This window comes from Carassius carassius, chromosome 25, assembly GCF_963082965.1.
Source record: "Carassius carassius chromosome 25, fCarCar2.1, whole genome shotgun sequence".
Lineage (NCBI taxonomy): Eukaryota > Metazoa > Chordata > Actinopteri > Cypriniformes > Cyprinidae > Carassius > Carassius carassius.
In genome coordinates, this window is record NC_081779.1 from 16,080,170 (window position 1) to 16,096,564 (window position 16,395).

At 37.7% G+C, this 16,395-nt stretch overlaps 1 protein-coding gene across 1 annotated transcript in view; it reads right to left on the minus strand.

Moving 5' to 3' along the window:
- LOC132104295 (PHD finger protein 14) overlaps positions 1-16,395 on the minus strand; it is an 80,889-nt gene that overhangs the window by 39,867 nt on the left and 24,627 nt on the right. The window contains exons 8-14 of the mRNA XM_059509666.1: positions 14,006-14,152; positions 13,638-13,908; positions 12,098-12,204; positions 9,686-9,781; positions 3,492-3,598; positions 3,134-3,265; positions 1,928-2,090 (exon numbers count right to left, since the gene is read on the minus strand). Coding sequence (XP_059365649.1) covers positions 1,928-2,090; positions 3,134-3,265; positions 3,492-3,598; positions 9,686-9,781; positions 12,098-12,204; positions 13,638-13,908; positions 14,006-14,152 — 1,023 coding nt within the window. The remainder of the gene's footprint in view (positions 1-1,927; positions 2,091-3,133; positions 3,266-3,491; positions 3,599-9,685; positions 9,782-12,097; positions 12,205-13,637; positions 13,909-14,005; positions 14,153-16,395) is intronic.

The window sequence follows — 16,395 nt, forward strand, 5'->3', positions numbered from 1 at the left end:
ATAAAAGCCTTTTAATCCAGCTGCTCTCCACTGAAGCCTTCGCCTCACTTCTGGGCAAGCATCTCAGAGACTAAAGGGAAAACAAATTAACCCTGCCTGGCATACGCAAGCCTACTCTCACACGTAAATACAGAAAACAAAAAATATCACCCTGAAGTCATTCCTTTTACCTTTGTGTGAGCTATTTTAACAGCCATCAGCCAAGGCGAGTGGCTGCAGCGCTGCAAAAGCCATCTAAACTTGTGCCTTACTTTCTAATTCGATTAAAAAAAACTGTCAGGGAAAGGTTTATTGACTAAGCTTTAAAACAAAAGGATGAAAAAGACTAAATGAAGGAGGCCTGGAGAGCATGTCTTTTCTCCGATGCTTATCTTCTGTCTTCCTTTAGGGAGCCGGGCTGCCGGAGTGCCATCGCAAGATCAGAGAAAACTGGACAGTGATAAGTGGAAGCCATGGAGAGCCTGAAAGACAAGCCCTATCTCAAGTCTGAGAAGACACACACACACACACACCTACCCTCACACTTCAATGTGGCGCTCTGCCTCAACAGCTAGAGGTAGTGCGTGTACAAGTCTGATCATTTAACAGACAATTAAATATTCACTCTGTTAACAGTGAGCTGCCTACAAAGGCAGCATTTTAAGACATCAAAGGCGAGCTAACAATAATACACACTTGGCAAAAAAGTCTATTGTCTATTATTGTGTAGCGCAGTGTGAAGAACAGCTTATACAGCAGTTTTCTGTTGGTCAGTGCTATGAATATGTGAGACCAACTTGAACCCGTTGTGAAATCTGAGTGGGGAAATCTTTATCCCTCATGCAAAATTCCTGGATGCATGGAGAATTACTTAAACATGTTTTAAATCAGCAGCAAAGTCTGATAACTGCTCCATAATTTTATTTATTCTCAGATATCATTTAAAAAGTCTATACTCGCTTGTTCAGCCCAGTGTGCGTCTAAAAACACAGACTGTTTCTATGGAAACCAGGAGCTTCTAATAGCAGTTGCAATGAAGCAATGACCTTACCTATTGGCAGCTGGCTCTTTTATTTATGGCGGGACTTATTCTGCCAAAATGCGTGTTACACTTCCTCCCATTGAGTGAACTTGGTAAATCTTGATACCTTTACCAGTCTTTGATATTCTGCTGTCAGTTTAGCAACATGCTAATGTCTAATATATTTGAATAATTTTAAGGCAAGCAAGACATAGCACAGTATAGTGTTAAAGAGCGTTCCAAATCATTCACTTCTGAGGCTGAGCTATCTTCCATAGGACATGCCTTTGTATGGAGTAGTCAGCAAGACATCTTAGAAACAATTCTAAATGCTAATGTTCCAATAAAACTGAAACGCTAGGGAGCAGTTCCAGTGGGTTTTTTACTGATGGCTTAATTACGGCTGTAGCCGTTTCAAGGTGATTTTATTAAATAATTAAAGATGATAAAGTGTTTCGGTTGTCCATTTCAACGTAATCAATAACGCTAGCTTTTGTGACCTTCAACGATAACCTCTGCGAAAGCTCAAGAGACTAAAGAACAAGTCAAATATCTACTTTACGTGAGGAGCAAAGAATCAATTTCAAATCAGTGAATGAATGTTTCACCGAAGACAAAAACTAGAGTTAAACCACCAATCAGAGAAAACTAGACGAAGCTTAAAATGCACTAGTAGACCGAGTCCCTTGAACCACGTAATTCCCATTTTCCAATGAGAGCTGAACGAACACATAACTGATTATGTGATGCACTAGTGGTCCTTGGTTAGAAAACTACCTTTATCATTAGTAGAAATCTGTGAAACTCATCAGAATTGACACCAGCGCTGACTTTGTGTTGGTGGAAAATGGGTATTAGGAGCCTTCTTTCAAGTATTTTTGACACATGTTTGTCATTAGTTAACCATTATGATACACTCATACTCACAGTCCCTCTCACTTGAAGCTTCTTGGGCTCTGGGCTCATTTCTTGAGGGATAAATTTGATTGGCCCCTTGATCTGCCTCCTGGACCTTTTGGTTCCATCTGGTAACGTCTCCATGGCGATGTCAGCCTCGTCACTGCTGGCCTGGTCACACTCAGAGCACTGCCTGGAAAAGGAAGCGTGAAAGAGAGAGAAAGACAAAGGAGTCAGGAATTCTTTTGCCTTCATCTGACCTTATTGATTTGTCAATATGGAGAAATCTTTGAGATGATGGTGTTGTTAAAATATCCTGCAAAAAAAAGTAAAAAAAAATATCATTAAAACTAAAGGAATAGCCAGATTCTTTAGTGTGAGCAAAAGCTTTTTGAGTATACAAGTATTATTGACTCAGGGGCAGGCAGTTGCCAGTAATTATGTATGTTTTGGGCCCCTCCCCCCACAATTTTATCTTTCAAATGCTTTCTAACTTCCATCCAGCACTTTCTTATTCATGGATTTAATGAATTACTTGAATCAGCAGCGAAAGCATTGGGCTCAGTGCGACAAATAAACAAAACACAAACGCGCAACACATACATTTTCATAGTGACAGTTAGTATAACCTTATGAAAGTGAACATGAAGCACTGCAAGTGGAAAACTGCACTTAGAATTTGAAACAGTATCTATTATTTTGCTATATACACTAGACAAAAATAGAGCTGTGAACATAACGTGTTAGTTTAGTAATTAATTATAACACAAAATGTGATAAAATTCCTGCAATTAATCATGCTCCCTGACCCACATATAAATCTGATTTATTTATTAGCATGCAATTGTATTCAAATTTTTGCTACACTGAAAGCTCTATGAAAAAAAAAAAAGGAATTGCTTATAAATCGTTTACTTGTTTCATCAAGAGCAGGGATTCCTAAAATTGGCTGAGATGAAGATTTGAAGCTAATATTTCAACAATTGATATTTTAGTCATTCGATTTCTGATGTTGGTTTGTGTTTTCTCATGACATGCAAGTAAATAATTCAATATTTTCTAAATATCTTTATAAATGAGTCTTTAATTTTCGTGTTTTTATGAACTTAGTTTAAGTGTTACCTTTTTACAATTATAAGCCGGTATTGAATATTAGCAACCCTGCTCAAGAAATGTCAGCACTTCCAGAAGTTAATTTGACCACATTTTAATTCCATCTCCCATTCGTGATCTCACCAGTAGCTGTTTTTGGTCTTCTTCGGCATGCGTGTGAGAGGCGGGTCCAGACAGCCCAGGTGGTAATGCAGCTTACAGGTGTCACACAGCAGTAAAAGATGCTGGTCCTGGTTTTTCTTACAGATCCCACAGCTGCACAGAACACAAAACTTTACAGTATCTTATTTACAGTACACAACCACATTTAAATGTTTTTTTTTTTTTAAGGCAAGGTATCTTTTTGCACATTTTTCTCTCTTTCAGTGAATCATTTATGAACTCTAGGTCTACATTTAAAATTGATATTATAATAACAGTGGCCAGGTGTCAGGACTGATGCCGGGCACCTGCTGGCACCCTTTAACGGCTGCAAGCTAACCTGTAGAGCATAGCTGGGAGGTTTGATGCCTTCCCTGGTGAACCTCCCTCTTTCTTGCTTGGCTTTCTCTCTTTGGGAGCTTTCAGAACTGCAGGAGAGTTCAGTTTCTGTAAATAAAGCAGAGCACTGAAATTCACTACATTTGAAAGACACAAAATTATTTATTAACAAACAAAAAGCATAATATTAAACTAGACCTTCATTTTTTTTTTCTCAGTGCTATAAAGTTGATGTGATCTTGGAATGCAAATGGAGATACCCTTCGAAAAAAAAGTAAATTAAGAGGAAAAAAAGTGCTCAGAGCAAGAACAACATTACTGTTCAATCAAAAATGTTTTGTCCCTGATCATTTTGAAATTGTTTGCTTGTTTATTAATATTATAAAAAATGTATCTGTCAATGTTGTGTGAAGGATTTTGTCTTCCCCTCAACAGGTGCATCTCAAAAAAATTTGAATATCATGGAAAAGTTCTTTATTTTTTGTAAAAAATATCTATCTATCTATCTATCTATCTATCTATCTATATATATATATATATATATATATATATATATATTTATTATATATTCTTATATTCTAGATTCATTGCACACAAACTGAAATATTTCAAGAGGATTTTTTATTATTATCATTTTATTCTGATGGTTATGACTTACAGCTTAGGAAAATAAAAATTTCAGTATGTCAAAAAATTTGAATATTTTCTCAAAGATCAATGAAAAAAAGATTTACAAAACAGAAATGTTCAAGATCTCCAAAGCAGGTTTAATTATGCACTCAATACTTGGTTGTGGCTCTGTTTGCACAAATTACTGCTTCAATGCGGCGTGGCATGGAGGCGATCAGCCTGTGGCACTGCTGAGAAGTTATTGAAGCCCAGGTTGCTTTGATAGCAGCCTTCAGCTCCTCTGTATTGTTTGTCAGATGTTACTAATCTTCCTCTTCACAATACTTCATAAATTCTCTGTGAGGTCCAGGTCAGGCATGTTGGCTGGCCAATCAAGCTCAGTAATACTAAGGTCATTAAACCACTTGGAAGTGGTTTTAGCACTGTGGGCAGGTGCCAAAGTTCTGCTGCAAAATTAAATCAGCATCTCCATAAAGCTTGTCAGCAGATAAGCATAAAGTGCTCCAAAATCTCCTGGTAGGTGGCTGCACTGACTCGGGACTTGATAAAACACAATGGACCAACACCAGCAGATGTAACGGCACCCCAAATCATCTCTGACTTCAGAAACTTCACACTGGACTTCATGCAGCTTGGATTCTGTGCCTCTCCAGTCTTCAACCAGACTCCAGACCCCAGGTGAAATGCTTCTGACGTTTTTTTCTGGTTCAGGAGTGGTTTGGTTCTAGGAATGTGACAGCTGTAGCCCTTTTCCTGAAGACGTCTGAGTGTGGTGACTGTTGATGTGCTGACTCCGGCTTCAGTCCACTCCTTGTGAAGCTCTCCCAAGTTCTTGAATCAGCTTTTTCTAACAATCTTCCCAAGGCTAAAGGCTGTGGTCATCCCTGTTGCTTGTGCACCTTTTCCTACCACACTTTTTCCTTCCAGTCAACTTTCTATGAATATATTTTGATACAGCACTCTGTGATACTCTGTGATACATTAATCAATCAAGCTTATAGCTTTGATCATGGATATGATGCATCACAAAAAGCACCGTGACCCCTCTAATTGTGCAAATGCAAGGAAACATACACTTTAAACTCAGTATTATGATTTTGTTTTGGCCAAACAAAGTCACTTGACATTCTAGCCAGTACACTGATGTTTATTTTTAGTGTATCACTTTACATTTATATATAAAGGGAAATTAAAGAAAGGGTGTGCTAGATCTTACAGACATCTAGAGGAGGTGACTTTTATGAGTTATACATAACAGTACTATAATGTAACTAGGTTCAATTACAAGCTTCTAAAAAAGTTACTTCTAGAGATCCTTTGATGAAGTGGCCAGGAAAATAAAAAAATAAGTTTAATATTTTCTGTCTAAACATCTGTGCTGCATCTTTTCTGTCTGGGTTAATTCGAAAATAAATATCTAATAGGATCTGGTTGCACAGCAACACAGAGCAGCTTCTCTCCAGAGGCTTTCTAATCTGAGCGTGCTCAGTGTGCCCATGGTGACTGCACCACAGGCATTATAACAGGCAGGAAAGCTGAGCCAGGAGATGCCAGGTCTGACGTCTTGTAAGCTTTGGGTTACTGTGGACAGTCCCGCCTATCCACACTATTTCAGTGGGAATATTTCTTAGAGTAAGGTGTTTGTCTAAGGTCAAAAAAAAAAAGAAACTCACAAAACAGTCGAACAGGTGGTTGGCCATCTGTTGAGGGAGCCAGGCAGACTTTGCAGTCTTGGGGAGATTGTGAAGAATCCCAATGGTACTGTGAGAGGGGTCGTATAACTCACACAATTTCAAAATGGGGTGGACTTGTCTGGGGATTCCAAAATGATGTTGATGTCATTTCAGAAGTTTTGTCATTTTCAGAGAATGACTGATGGTTCATAAAGAAGCAGGGATTTGGGTTTTTGTTAAGGCGTTTTTTTTTTTTTTTTTGCCAATAACTTTACACTCTAAGATAAGAACATCTAAAACTGTGGAATACTTATTAAAAAATAATAGCTTGTTCATTATCACGTCAGGAACCAGATCAGTCCGAATTTGTGAATCAGATCATTGTTTGATTTGATATCATTGTTGAAGCAACTAAAGGACATAAAAGTATAAAATCTTTGCAAAAAAAATTAAATAAAACTAAGATACAGATTGTGTTGCTCATACAAGAGAAAATTGTCCAATTTGGCATCATACCAACAGCAACAACAGCATTCGTTTTCTGTAATTTAATGCTGTAAGGTAACAACAAAAGGTATATTATTATTAAAATTTAGAAGATAATTGTATGACAACAAATTACTTGCTGCATACAAGTTTGCAAAAGTCATAAGATCTTTTTGCTACAAAAGACGTTCTCATACCCTTTTCAAAGTGCACTAGTGAGAGTCCTCCCTCATCCAGGGTGGCACGACTGACCCTCTCCTGAGATCATCAATAATTTGAGGGTTATGTGCAGACGCCAATGACTGATAGGGAACGAAAATGTAGTAGATATATGACACAACAGAGCAGGGCTCCTTGACTGATGTTGCTACTTGAGCGGTGCGGGTTTTCTAATTATGTGATTTATGACCATCATTGCAGATTCAATGGCTCACTCTTTTCCAGACCACTCGGCTCTCCTCGCCTCCTATCTTCTCGCTCTATTATTGCGGCATTTATCTGCCAAGAGGACATTTTAAGAGATCCTTTTAATTAACCATCTTACACACTCTCTAAGCCGGGTAACTGGTTATTCAGTGCAAATTAAGTTTTAAACAAGTGCGCATGGGTGCATACAAATGGGCGCCTTTTAAACGTTGCTATCTCAAAAGTGAGATAGCGATGAAAGCGGCAGTTCAAATTGTTGCGGTTTTAAGTTATCACAAGGAATTGTGGACTCTCCTCTTTATTCCAGGCAGGCATCTCATCAAATTCACTCTTCCTGGGTGTAACATATTGATTAAAAAGGTGACAAAACACAGATGACTGGCGATACCTCCTCAGTGACAAACTCTCACTCTGAAGGCATGCTGTAAGTGTGTGTGTCTGGCCTTTCAGCTTGGGCTTTTTACCACCACACTAATTCTACACATACATACGCAGAATATGCATGAAATTGAGCAACGCTTCGCTCCAACAAAGAGGATAAACTTTTTGACAAACTTTTTGATTGTTTTAAAACCCAGAATCCTAACAATTCCTTTCACGGTTGCTGTTGCCAATGATTATATTTTTGTTTCTGTGCATATCCTGCTAAATGGTATTCTAAGAACAGACTGTTTTTAAGACCAAAAGAGAGATCTACAGAACATTTCAGACTTTCACATTTTCCCACTCATTAAGTGACCATCTCCCATGGTGATGTACCTTGGTGATGTGGTTGCCATAGTGAGCATGGGAGGGGTTGGCGGTTTTTAGCTACAGAGTCAGGTCTGAGTGCATGGCCGATGACAGGTCAATCAGTTAGCGCAAATGAAAGAATTTCGCAAACAGGAGGCCCATTACAGCGAAGAGAATTACCTCAACGCTGTCTACCCTGTGGGATGCTGCCTACAATCTAGATTCCTTTCAATCACAGCTCATTACCCGGGTGCAAAAAATCCTGGGAGAAGATCTTTTGCTCTCTTTCCACTTTGAAGTCAAAAACAAATTCTGCAAACAATATGCTCCTCTCGCTAGATCCACAGGACATGACTCAGTACCCAAAACATCTACAACATAGAGAAAACCTGTGAAAGATATCTATTAGCCAAAGAGATGTCGACTCAAATAACTTCACACTTTATTAAAGAAAGGTCAATTAGCTATAATGCACAAGCTTTCAAAATAAGAGTCAGATGTTAAATATTATATTAAAGATATTAAAGGTGTCATATGATGTTGCTAAAAAGAACATTATTTTGTGAATTTGGTGTAATGAATGTTTATGTGGTTTAAGGTTTAAAAAAACCATTATTTTCCACATAATGTACATTATTGTTTCTCCTCTATGCCCCGCCGTTCTGAAACAAGTAGATTTTTACAAGGCTCATCGTTCTGAAAAGCGAGCTGTGCTGTGATTGTCCAGCTATCCAGTGCGCTGTGATTGGCCAAATGTTTCAAGTGTCTGATGGAAATGCTTTGCTCCTCAACATATACTGTTTTGGCGTTTCCTGGTTGGGGGTTGCGGCAACCACATGCGACACTGGACCACGCCCATGAGGCCTTTTGACCGACATGTTTCGTTCGTCGTCATGTTTCGGGGCATGGAAATGTCACCATAATAGACAGGTGTGTAAAACTCTCAGACGTATGTTAAAGATTCTATTCCGCGAAATTTAAATATTTCACATACTTTTGAAAATCCAGCATTTAGTTGATCCTGATAAGTGCTCATTGCCACCGTTGTAAACACGATAGCTTTCTTCTTTTGTGAGGGGGTTCGGCGTCACGGTATCTTTGATTCTAGGCAGAACGTTAAAGAATGCAACACACGTCTCATGGAAATCCTGTATAATTCAACCAATACAATGACGACTTAAAAATTCCTGAAGTGTTTCCACTTTTGTGTTCATTTGCATCAGACTTCAGGCCAATGGTCTATGGACGTGACGTCTGAGGCTGAGACTATGCTTTTGATGTCACAAACACAAATTATGGTGTGCACTTAGCCAATAGTTAAAATGAAAACATTAGCCAATTATTACACAGGTCATTTCAGAGTAGCTGCTTTTTTTTTTTTAAGATAATTAATTTTCTGAGCTGAATTTATAGGCCATTACTCCGGTCTTCAGTGTCACATGATTCTTCAGTAATCATTCAAATAAGCTGATTTGCTGCTCAAGAAACATTTTGTATTATTTTAAATACTGAAAAAGTTGTGCTGCTTAATGTTTGTTTTTGTTTAGTTTTTTTTTTTTTTTTAGTTTAGCATTTGAATTTTACAACAGTATAAAATAAATAAATAAATAAAATCAGTTGTAACAATGTAACTGTTTACTGCCAATTTTGAGCAATTTAATATTCCTTGCTGAAATAAATATTTAGCGTATGTAGTGTAACCTAAAAGGGGCAGGGAACAAAATCATGTTCAAAGAGTATAAACAAAAACAAATTAATTAATCAATGTTTTAAAATTATATTGTTTTATTTATGATCCACTATAAGATATTAAAATCACTTTAAAAATGCAAAAAATATATATTTTTGCTATGTAAATTAAATAGAGACAAATTCTCTGAACAACACACTCTATGTATGCATTTACATACAGAAGACTTAAAGGTATAGTAACAAAAACAGTATCTTCAATCTAAAGGTCACTGAGAGGGTAGGAAATAGTTACAGCAAACTAAAAGATAAAATAAAAAAAAATAGATTTGCATGGGTTTGAAGTGGAATTCAGAAATATGAAAGTGTAACAAATGTGCCCATCCCAATCTAATCAGTGTGCTTGAAGGAAGGGGTTTGTATCAGGGTGGGCTGTAAGCTCACTGGAGCTGTGATAGATGAGGCGTACAGCTGGATCAAGGATGGGATGGGGTGGACAGAGACAGAATGAAGATGGAAAGGGGAGAGAAAAGATGAGGCGGTTGAAGGTAAGCCATACCTGTCCAAGGATCCCGCCCATCATGCTCCATATTGCTTGGCCCTCGGTCCTCAACTGGCCATTGACATTCTGCAGGTCCTCCAGAGACTCGCACAGCTGTGGCAGATAAAACCGCAGCAAGGTGAGAGATAAGATAAGACAAGGACAAGTCGGGCAGCTCAGTCTATCAGCACACACACACACACACACACACACACACACACACGGACACGGACGGACTAATGTGTACAAATGTAAAGGTGTAAACAAATCTGAATGGCCAATACATGCATACGCTTACAGGGTGTTACAAAATCCAGGTTGATTTTAGGCAAAAATCAGATGTCACACATCAAAACCCACCCATGTGAAATATAGCATTGCACTTCTTGCATCTGCATCTGTCTCTTTCACAAACACAAACACGTACACACAGAGTTGTGGCATTTTGCCGTGTAGGGGCACTCTTAGCTCAAGAAAGTAGATAAGCGTCATGCAGGCGTTTGATAAAGACGATGATGAGAGGAAACAGTGGATAGGTGAAGGTATTATGGGTATGTGAAATGAAACTACAGAGAGCCGCCCCTTATCTCCACTGTCTGTGAAGATGAGGCTCCACGTGGAGCTTGAGCTAACATTTAAAACCGGCTCCTCTCTAGCACACACTCCAGATTAATACTGACAGCTCAGAGGGACTAACACATAATAATGCAATTATTTATATAGTTACATATCATTAATTTTAATGGTGTTTACAAAAATTGTATTAATAACAAAGCTCAAGCCTATTACAGTGGCACTTTCTACAGTTTCACTTTCTACAAAATTCTATGATTCTATCATTACATTTTTCTGCCAAACACACAAGATATTTTTAAGAAAACTGGGCTTCAAACAATATCGGGCCCCATTTACTTTCATTGTAAACACACAAAAAAAAGTGTTTAAAATATCTTCTGTTGTGTTCCATTGGAGGAGGAAATGTTTCCATTTCTAGTTGAATATTTACTGGTATATGCAAAAAATGTGTAAATATTACATGGTTATGTTATAATAATAAAAAAATAAAATGTACTTAACAGCACAAACAACAATATATTAAGATATACTATTACTGTTGTATAAAATTACTCATATCTGTAACAGAAAATTTATTGTGGAGTCATCACCTAGCTACTGTGATAAACACCTAACACATTAGCATTTTTTCATTGGTGACGCAAATGTACTGCAGTTATCAAAAATTTGATGTTAAAAATATCAAACCAAACAATCAAACTAACTATGTAGCATACTATGTAATTAAGGATTATTAGACATAATTTCCAAATGCCTTAGACACAACTTTTGTGAATAAGCAGTTAGCTTTCCACAGATGTTGATTTTCATCGGGATCTCTCTCTGAGGCCGACGTCGTGCTAATGCATGTTGAGTGCCATAATTAACAACACACACTCCATTAATACAGCTTAATACATGTGGCGCAGAAAGACTGGACGCCACATTAACTCCAACTTTCTCTCCTCTCTTTCATCGATTTTTTCCTCATTGGGCCAGATGAGAAAACACCATCTACACAAATCTGCTTCAAGAGATCATGTTTAAGAGGATTTAGGGTAGGAGGCAAATAAATAAAACAGCACAGAACATTAGTTGCTGTTATACCAGGGGTTTTGAACATTTAATTATTATTACTATTATTATTATTTTTTAAATTAGCATTTAAATGTTTGTTAGTTTAATTGTTCATAAATATATTTTTATTTTGGTTTGTTTTTTTGGAACTTTAGTTGGTTGGTTTGCACCCACGTTTTTTAATTTCTTTTTTCATACTCTTTTTCTTTTTTGCATCAGTGAAAGATCAGTGTTTTTGTTGCTGTTGTTAATTGTTCAATGTTTTTGTTAAAAAATAACTAAAATTTCAACTAAAGTTAAAATGAAAACTAAAAACAAGTGTCAAATTATTAATTCAAATTATTAATAAATACTACAATAGTATACAAATAATACTAAAATGACACCATTACCATTTCCATTTGTAACTTCACTTTAATTTTCAGTCTTCTGTCAATGTTTTATTGTTTAGTTAGCAAATATATTCACTGCTAGCTTTCATGATCTAATTTTTGCTAACAAAAATAACCATGCGTTATAAAAGATTCCTGCTTTTTTATTTTTTCTCTGCAGTTGGTTCAACAAAGTAGCTTGAAAGGAGACTTTCACAGTTGAATAGTAAATAATAATTGGTATTATTTAGTAGCTGTTCAGAAGCTTTTTTATTCACATGCTTCTTGGATTAATATTCCAGCATTATTTTCTGGTGTGTGTGCCTCTGCTTAAGCAGCAATGGCCAAAACAAAGTGAGACTATGGACAAGCGCTAATGTATGAAACAGATGCTAGCGAGAGCCTGGAGTGTCAACAGTAGACGGACCTTGTTGTACTCCACGTGCAGTTTCTCCTGCTCACTCTCCAGCTTGTCTTTAAGGTTCTTCTGCTCCACGACATTGTCCTGGATCTGAATCATCCTCATGTTCCGCTCTGAATACCAACAGACACGAACAAATCGATACTGAGATTGCTATCAGAGTACAGAAAAAAGTATATCAAAGGAAGATTGAGGGAGAAAATACAAAAAAAGAGCAATGTTAAGAGAAAAAATAGGGAGAAAAAGTGTGCTGATAGAGAATAAGGTCTCCTGCTGGAACCTAATGGAGTGTGTGCCCAAGGTTACTTCACACATCTGCTCTTAACATCACTCATTTGGAGGGCAAGTGCCTAGCTGCAAGGCTACAGAGCGGGATGCATGTCTTGCGCTCACTGTCTGATACCGCCTGCTGTTCTGTTTCAGGCAGATTCATGTATGTTAGGGACAGTAAGTCATATGCTACAAATCCATCAATGCTTGTTTTAGCCATTAAAAAAAAAAAAAAAAAAAAAAAAAAAACCGCAGCAGAAAATATTATTATAAATGGGTTGTTAAATGCTGAATCTCAAAAAATTTCTCGTAGACCTGATGTGTTACCAGCATCAAAGACACTGTGGACAGCTGACAACATTTTAGTGATTTTAAATAATTCAAGTGCAAAAAGGAGCAAAAGAGAGCTGTGCCAAATAAGAGTTCTCTTTCACATCTTTATATGCTTGAACAAACACACACACACACACACACATACAAAACTATATCAAAATGTTCCTCTTTGCAGGTATCCTCAAACAATGTTGTTTATTTTTTTAAAGTGAAAGTCAATAGTTGAGAAAGAATCCGCATGTGTATCACTATATTGGATGTGTGCATTAGGCCATAATGTAGCTGCTGCTGTCTGTATCATTAATGATAATCAAGCTACAAAACACAGAGAAAATCACTCCGTGCTGCTGACTGAATAATGTTTGTAACTTTAAAAAGCATTCATCTATATAGTGAAGACTGCAGTGTTTTTACATTTGACTGTTTATACAGTTTATTTAATCCGTATATTTGTTCTATAGTATTTATTTGTGCCATTCCTTGTTATTTGTTTAGTTGTTCTTATTTTACTTTTGACTGTTTACCTGTCTTTGTAGAAATAGTTCACCAAAAAATTAAATTTTACTGAAAATTTACCTCGACCTAAGGGCATCCAAGATGTTAAGTTAAAAATGTTTTGATGGATTTGTTTATTAAAGACTTGACAAGACATTCATTGATGGACAGGAGTCATTTGGATTACTTGTGGATTATTGTAATGTTTTTATCAGCTGTTTGGACTCTCAGTCTGATGGCACCCTTTTACTGCAGAGGATCCAATGATGAGCAAGTGATGTAAAGCTGAACAACCAAACTCATCTACATCTTGAACGGCCTGAGGGTTAGTACATTTCTGCCATATGTTTTGGGTGAACTACTTTATATTAGTTAAACTAGGTTTCGCTGTGGTACCAAAATTGGAATACAGAACTGTGAAATTTGAGAACTGTTCCAAACCTCCTACCCAGGTAGTAGTTAACGAAGTCTGCTGTGAGGGCAGGCTGCTTATGTTTACGCCGTCCGTCCACGCTTGCGCTGGTATCGGATGTGTCCACAGGGAAGATGTCTGTGCTGATACCCATGAGCTCGGCTTTACGCATCAGCTTACGGATGGCTGAAGCACTAGAGGTGAGCGGCCGGGGAAGCTTCTCTCGTGGCACCCACGCCTGCGGCCGAGTGTTTCGAGACAGCTCTGCTTTCGCTCTGTACTGCTGAAGCCGCGTGGTTATTCGAGCCTAGAGGTTGGGAAATCACAGGCATTCAAAATTAATGATGACTGATCTTGACTGTCTGATGTATGGAAGGCAATGTCTGCCTCAGAGTAAAGTGGACCTGAGCTTCAGGTGTGAGTTGCTTCTCCCTTTCCTGCAAAGACACTTTGCAGTAGGACTGCAGGGCCAGGTAATTCTTCCTTTTCCATTTCCTGTCAAAGCGGTCTGCATGCTGCTTGCAGTAGGCAAAGAATGGATCGGCAATGTCCTGTGGGTATAAGTGGATCATGACTTTAAATACAGACACCCACGAGACTTGAAATATAGCTTGATAAAGAAAAATTAGTCATGAATGACATCATTAATAATCTCTTTTATATTATGTTTTATTAACAATATAAAATGGATGGGTCCAATTAAAATTCTGACTGGATGAAATGCATACAATACAAAGCCATTGTAAAATGGTGATAAATACAAATCTGTTTTAAGGCTTGGCAACTGGACACAGTATATAGAGTATACAGAGAAACACAGCATCTCAAAACTAATTGTTTTCTTACCAAGTACCCTTTGGTAAATAAAGAGATGTTACATTTTATTATATAAAACTGATGATCAGCCTGGCCTATAACATCAAGTGTACAGCATCATATTAATGCATTTTCATAATTTATGATGCCTATCAAAAGTTTGGAGTCAGATTTTTCAGTTTTTATTATTTCGTTCCAAACCCATAAAAGCTTCATTCGTCTTCGGAACACAAATCAAGATATTTTGGATGAAAACCGGTAGGCTTGAGATTGTCCCATAGAATGCCAAATAAATAACAGTGTCAAGGTCCAGAAAAGTATAAAAAAGCATCATCAGAATAGTCCGTAACGATTCAACCGTAACGTTATGAAGCAATGAGAATACTTTTTATACACGAAGAAAACATATATAACGAATTTATTCAACAATGTCTCTCCAAATCAGCATAGCGTCGTTTTGGCAATGTGTACAAAAGGTATTCTCGTCGCTTCATAACGTTACAGTTGAATCACTGATGGCAGATGGACTATTCCTGACAATGCTTTTCATACTTTCCTGGACCTGTTATTTATTGGCAGTGTATGGTCTCAAGCCTACCGGTTTTCATCCAAAATATCTTAAATTGTGTTCCGTAGACAAACAAAGCCTTTACGGGTTTGGAACGACATGGGGGTAAGTGATTAATGACAAAACTTTCATTTTGGGATGGAGTATCCCTTTAATATAGTTTTTTGTATGAAATGTAACCTAATTAGCAGACCCTCTTCAGTATGGTTGTGGATCAATTCGCTCCTGTTGAAGACCCTGCTCTAAACAAACACTGGTCAACCTGTGTGTTCAAGACTGATTCTTAATTTGGCAATTCCTCAAATAACCAATAAACTGAAAGACACCCAAAATAACAACAAACACAAGAAAACAGTTTTCGGTGAATACCTTCACTTTCTGTTGATCAAAAGACGCAGATGTCTTGCAAAGTCAGTATTATTAAGAAATCTACTGATGTCTAACGTGTCGTCTGTAAGCATGTTAAAACAAAACATTGGATGTGGTGCAATACACAGTGTTTATTCTACTTAAACTTTACACAACTTGGAGGAAAGTGAGAGAAGGGCTGAAGTCCTTAAGAACAATCTCTCAGTGATTTGATTAAGGTTATTTCAAGATATTTCCCATCATCTTCAAATACCTTATTATTGTTAACGTGACTATTGTTGCAGGTGCTTGTGTGCTCAGACACCAGATAATTCTAATGTACATTTTGATTATAGGAGAAATGGGAGTATCTTCTGAAATACAGGTTCATGCTTTCTCACTGTTGGGATAATGATGCCAAATGCTCCAGATTTTTATAGTCCATCGGTGCCTGTGCATTCCCTGATAGCTGTGATAAATAGCCATTCACAAGCGGCCTGTACAAATTCCCATCCCTTTAAAAGGACAAGTACATTTTGCAAAGAATGTGGGAGCTGATGCTGGGGGGCAAGACAATGACTCATGTAAGGCTGGTGGGATTTTTCCATGAATGGAAAGGCACTGAAGTTCTGCCTTTCTCAGAAACAGCCTGTGGAAGGGGAGGGAACCTTGACAATGTCAGCCTATTTCAGCAGTTTCAAATCTCTGCAGCTGAGACGTTAGCAGCAAGTTTCTCTAACTGAGCTCACATCTCCTCTTCACAAGCATAGCATTCCACCCCCCTCCCTTGAGGGCAGATAGAAGCACAACCATTTTCTGTCATCCACTGAATCATTTAGGCTTAAGGTGTCTCGCTGGATGCTATCAGCCCACTCACCTGTTGATATGAGGCCCTTTGCACAGCTGACTGGATTAAGTGGATTGCAGTGAGTAGGCACCTTTTGCCAGTGTTTATCTGTGCTGAACACCACCATCATATGCTTCTCTAATGTGGACTGCATATTTTAGCCACTAGGCTGATCGTCTGTGAGCATGGCCTGGGAATTTATTCAACTGGATGAC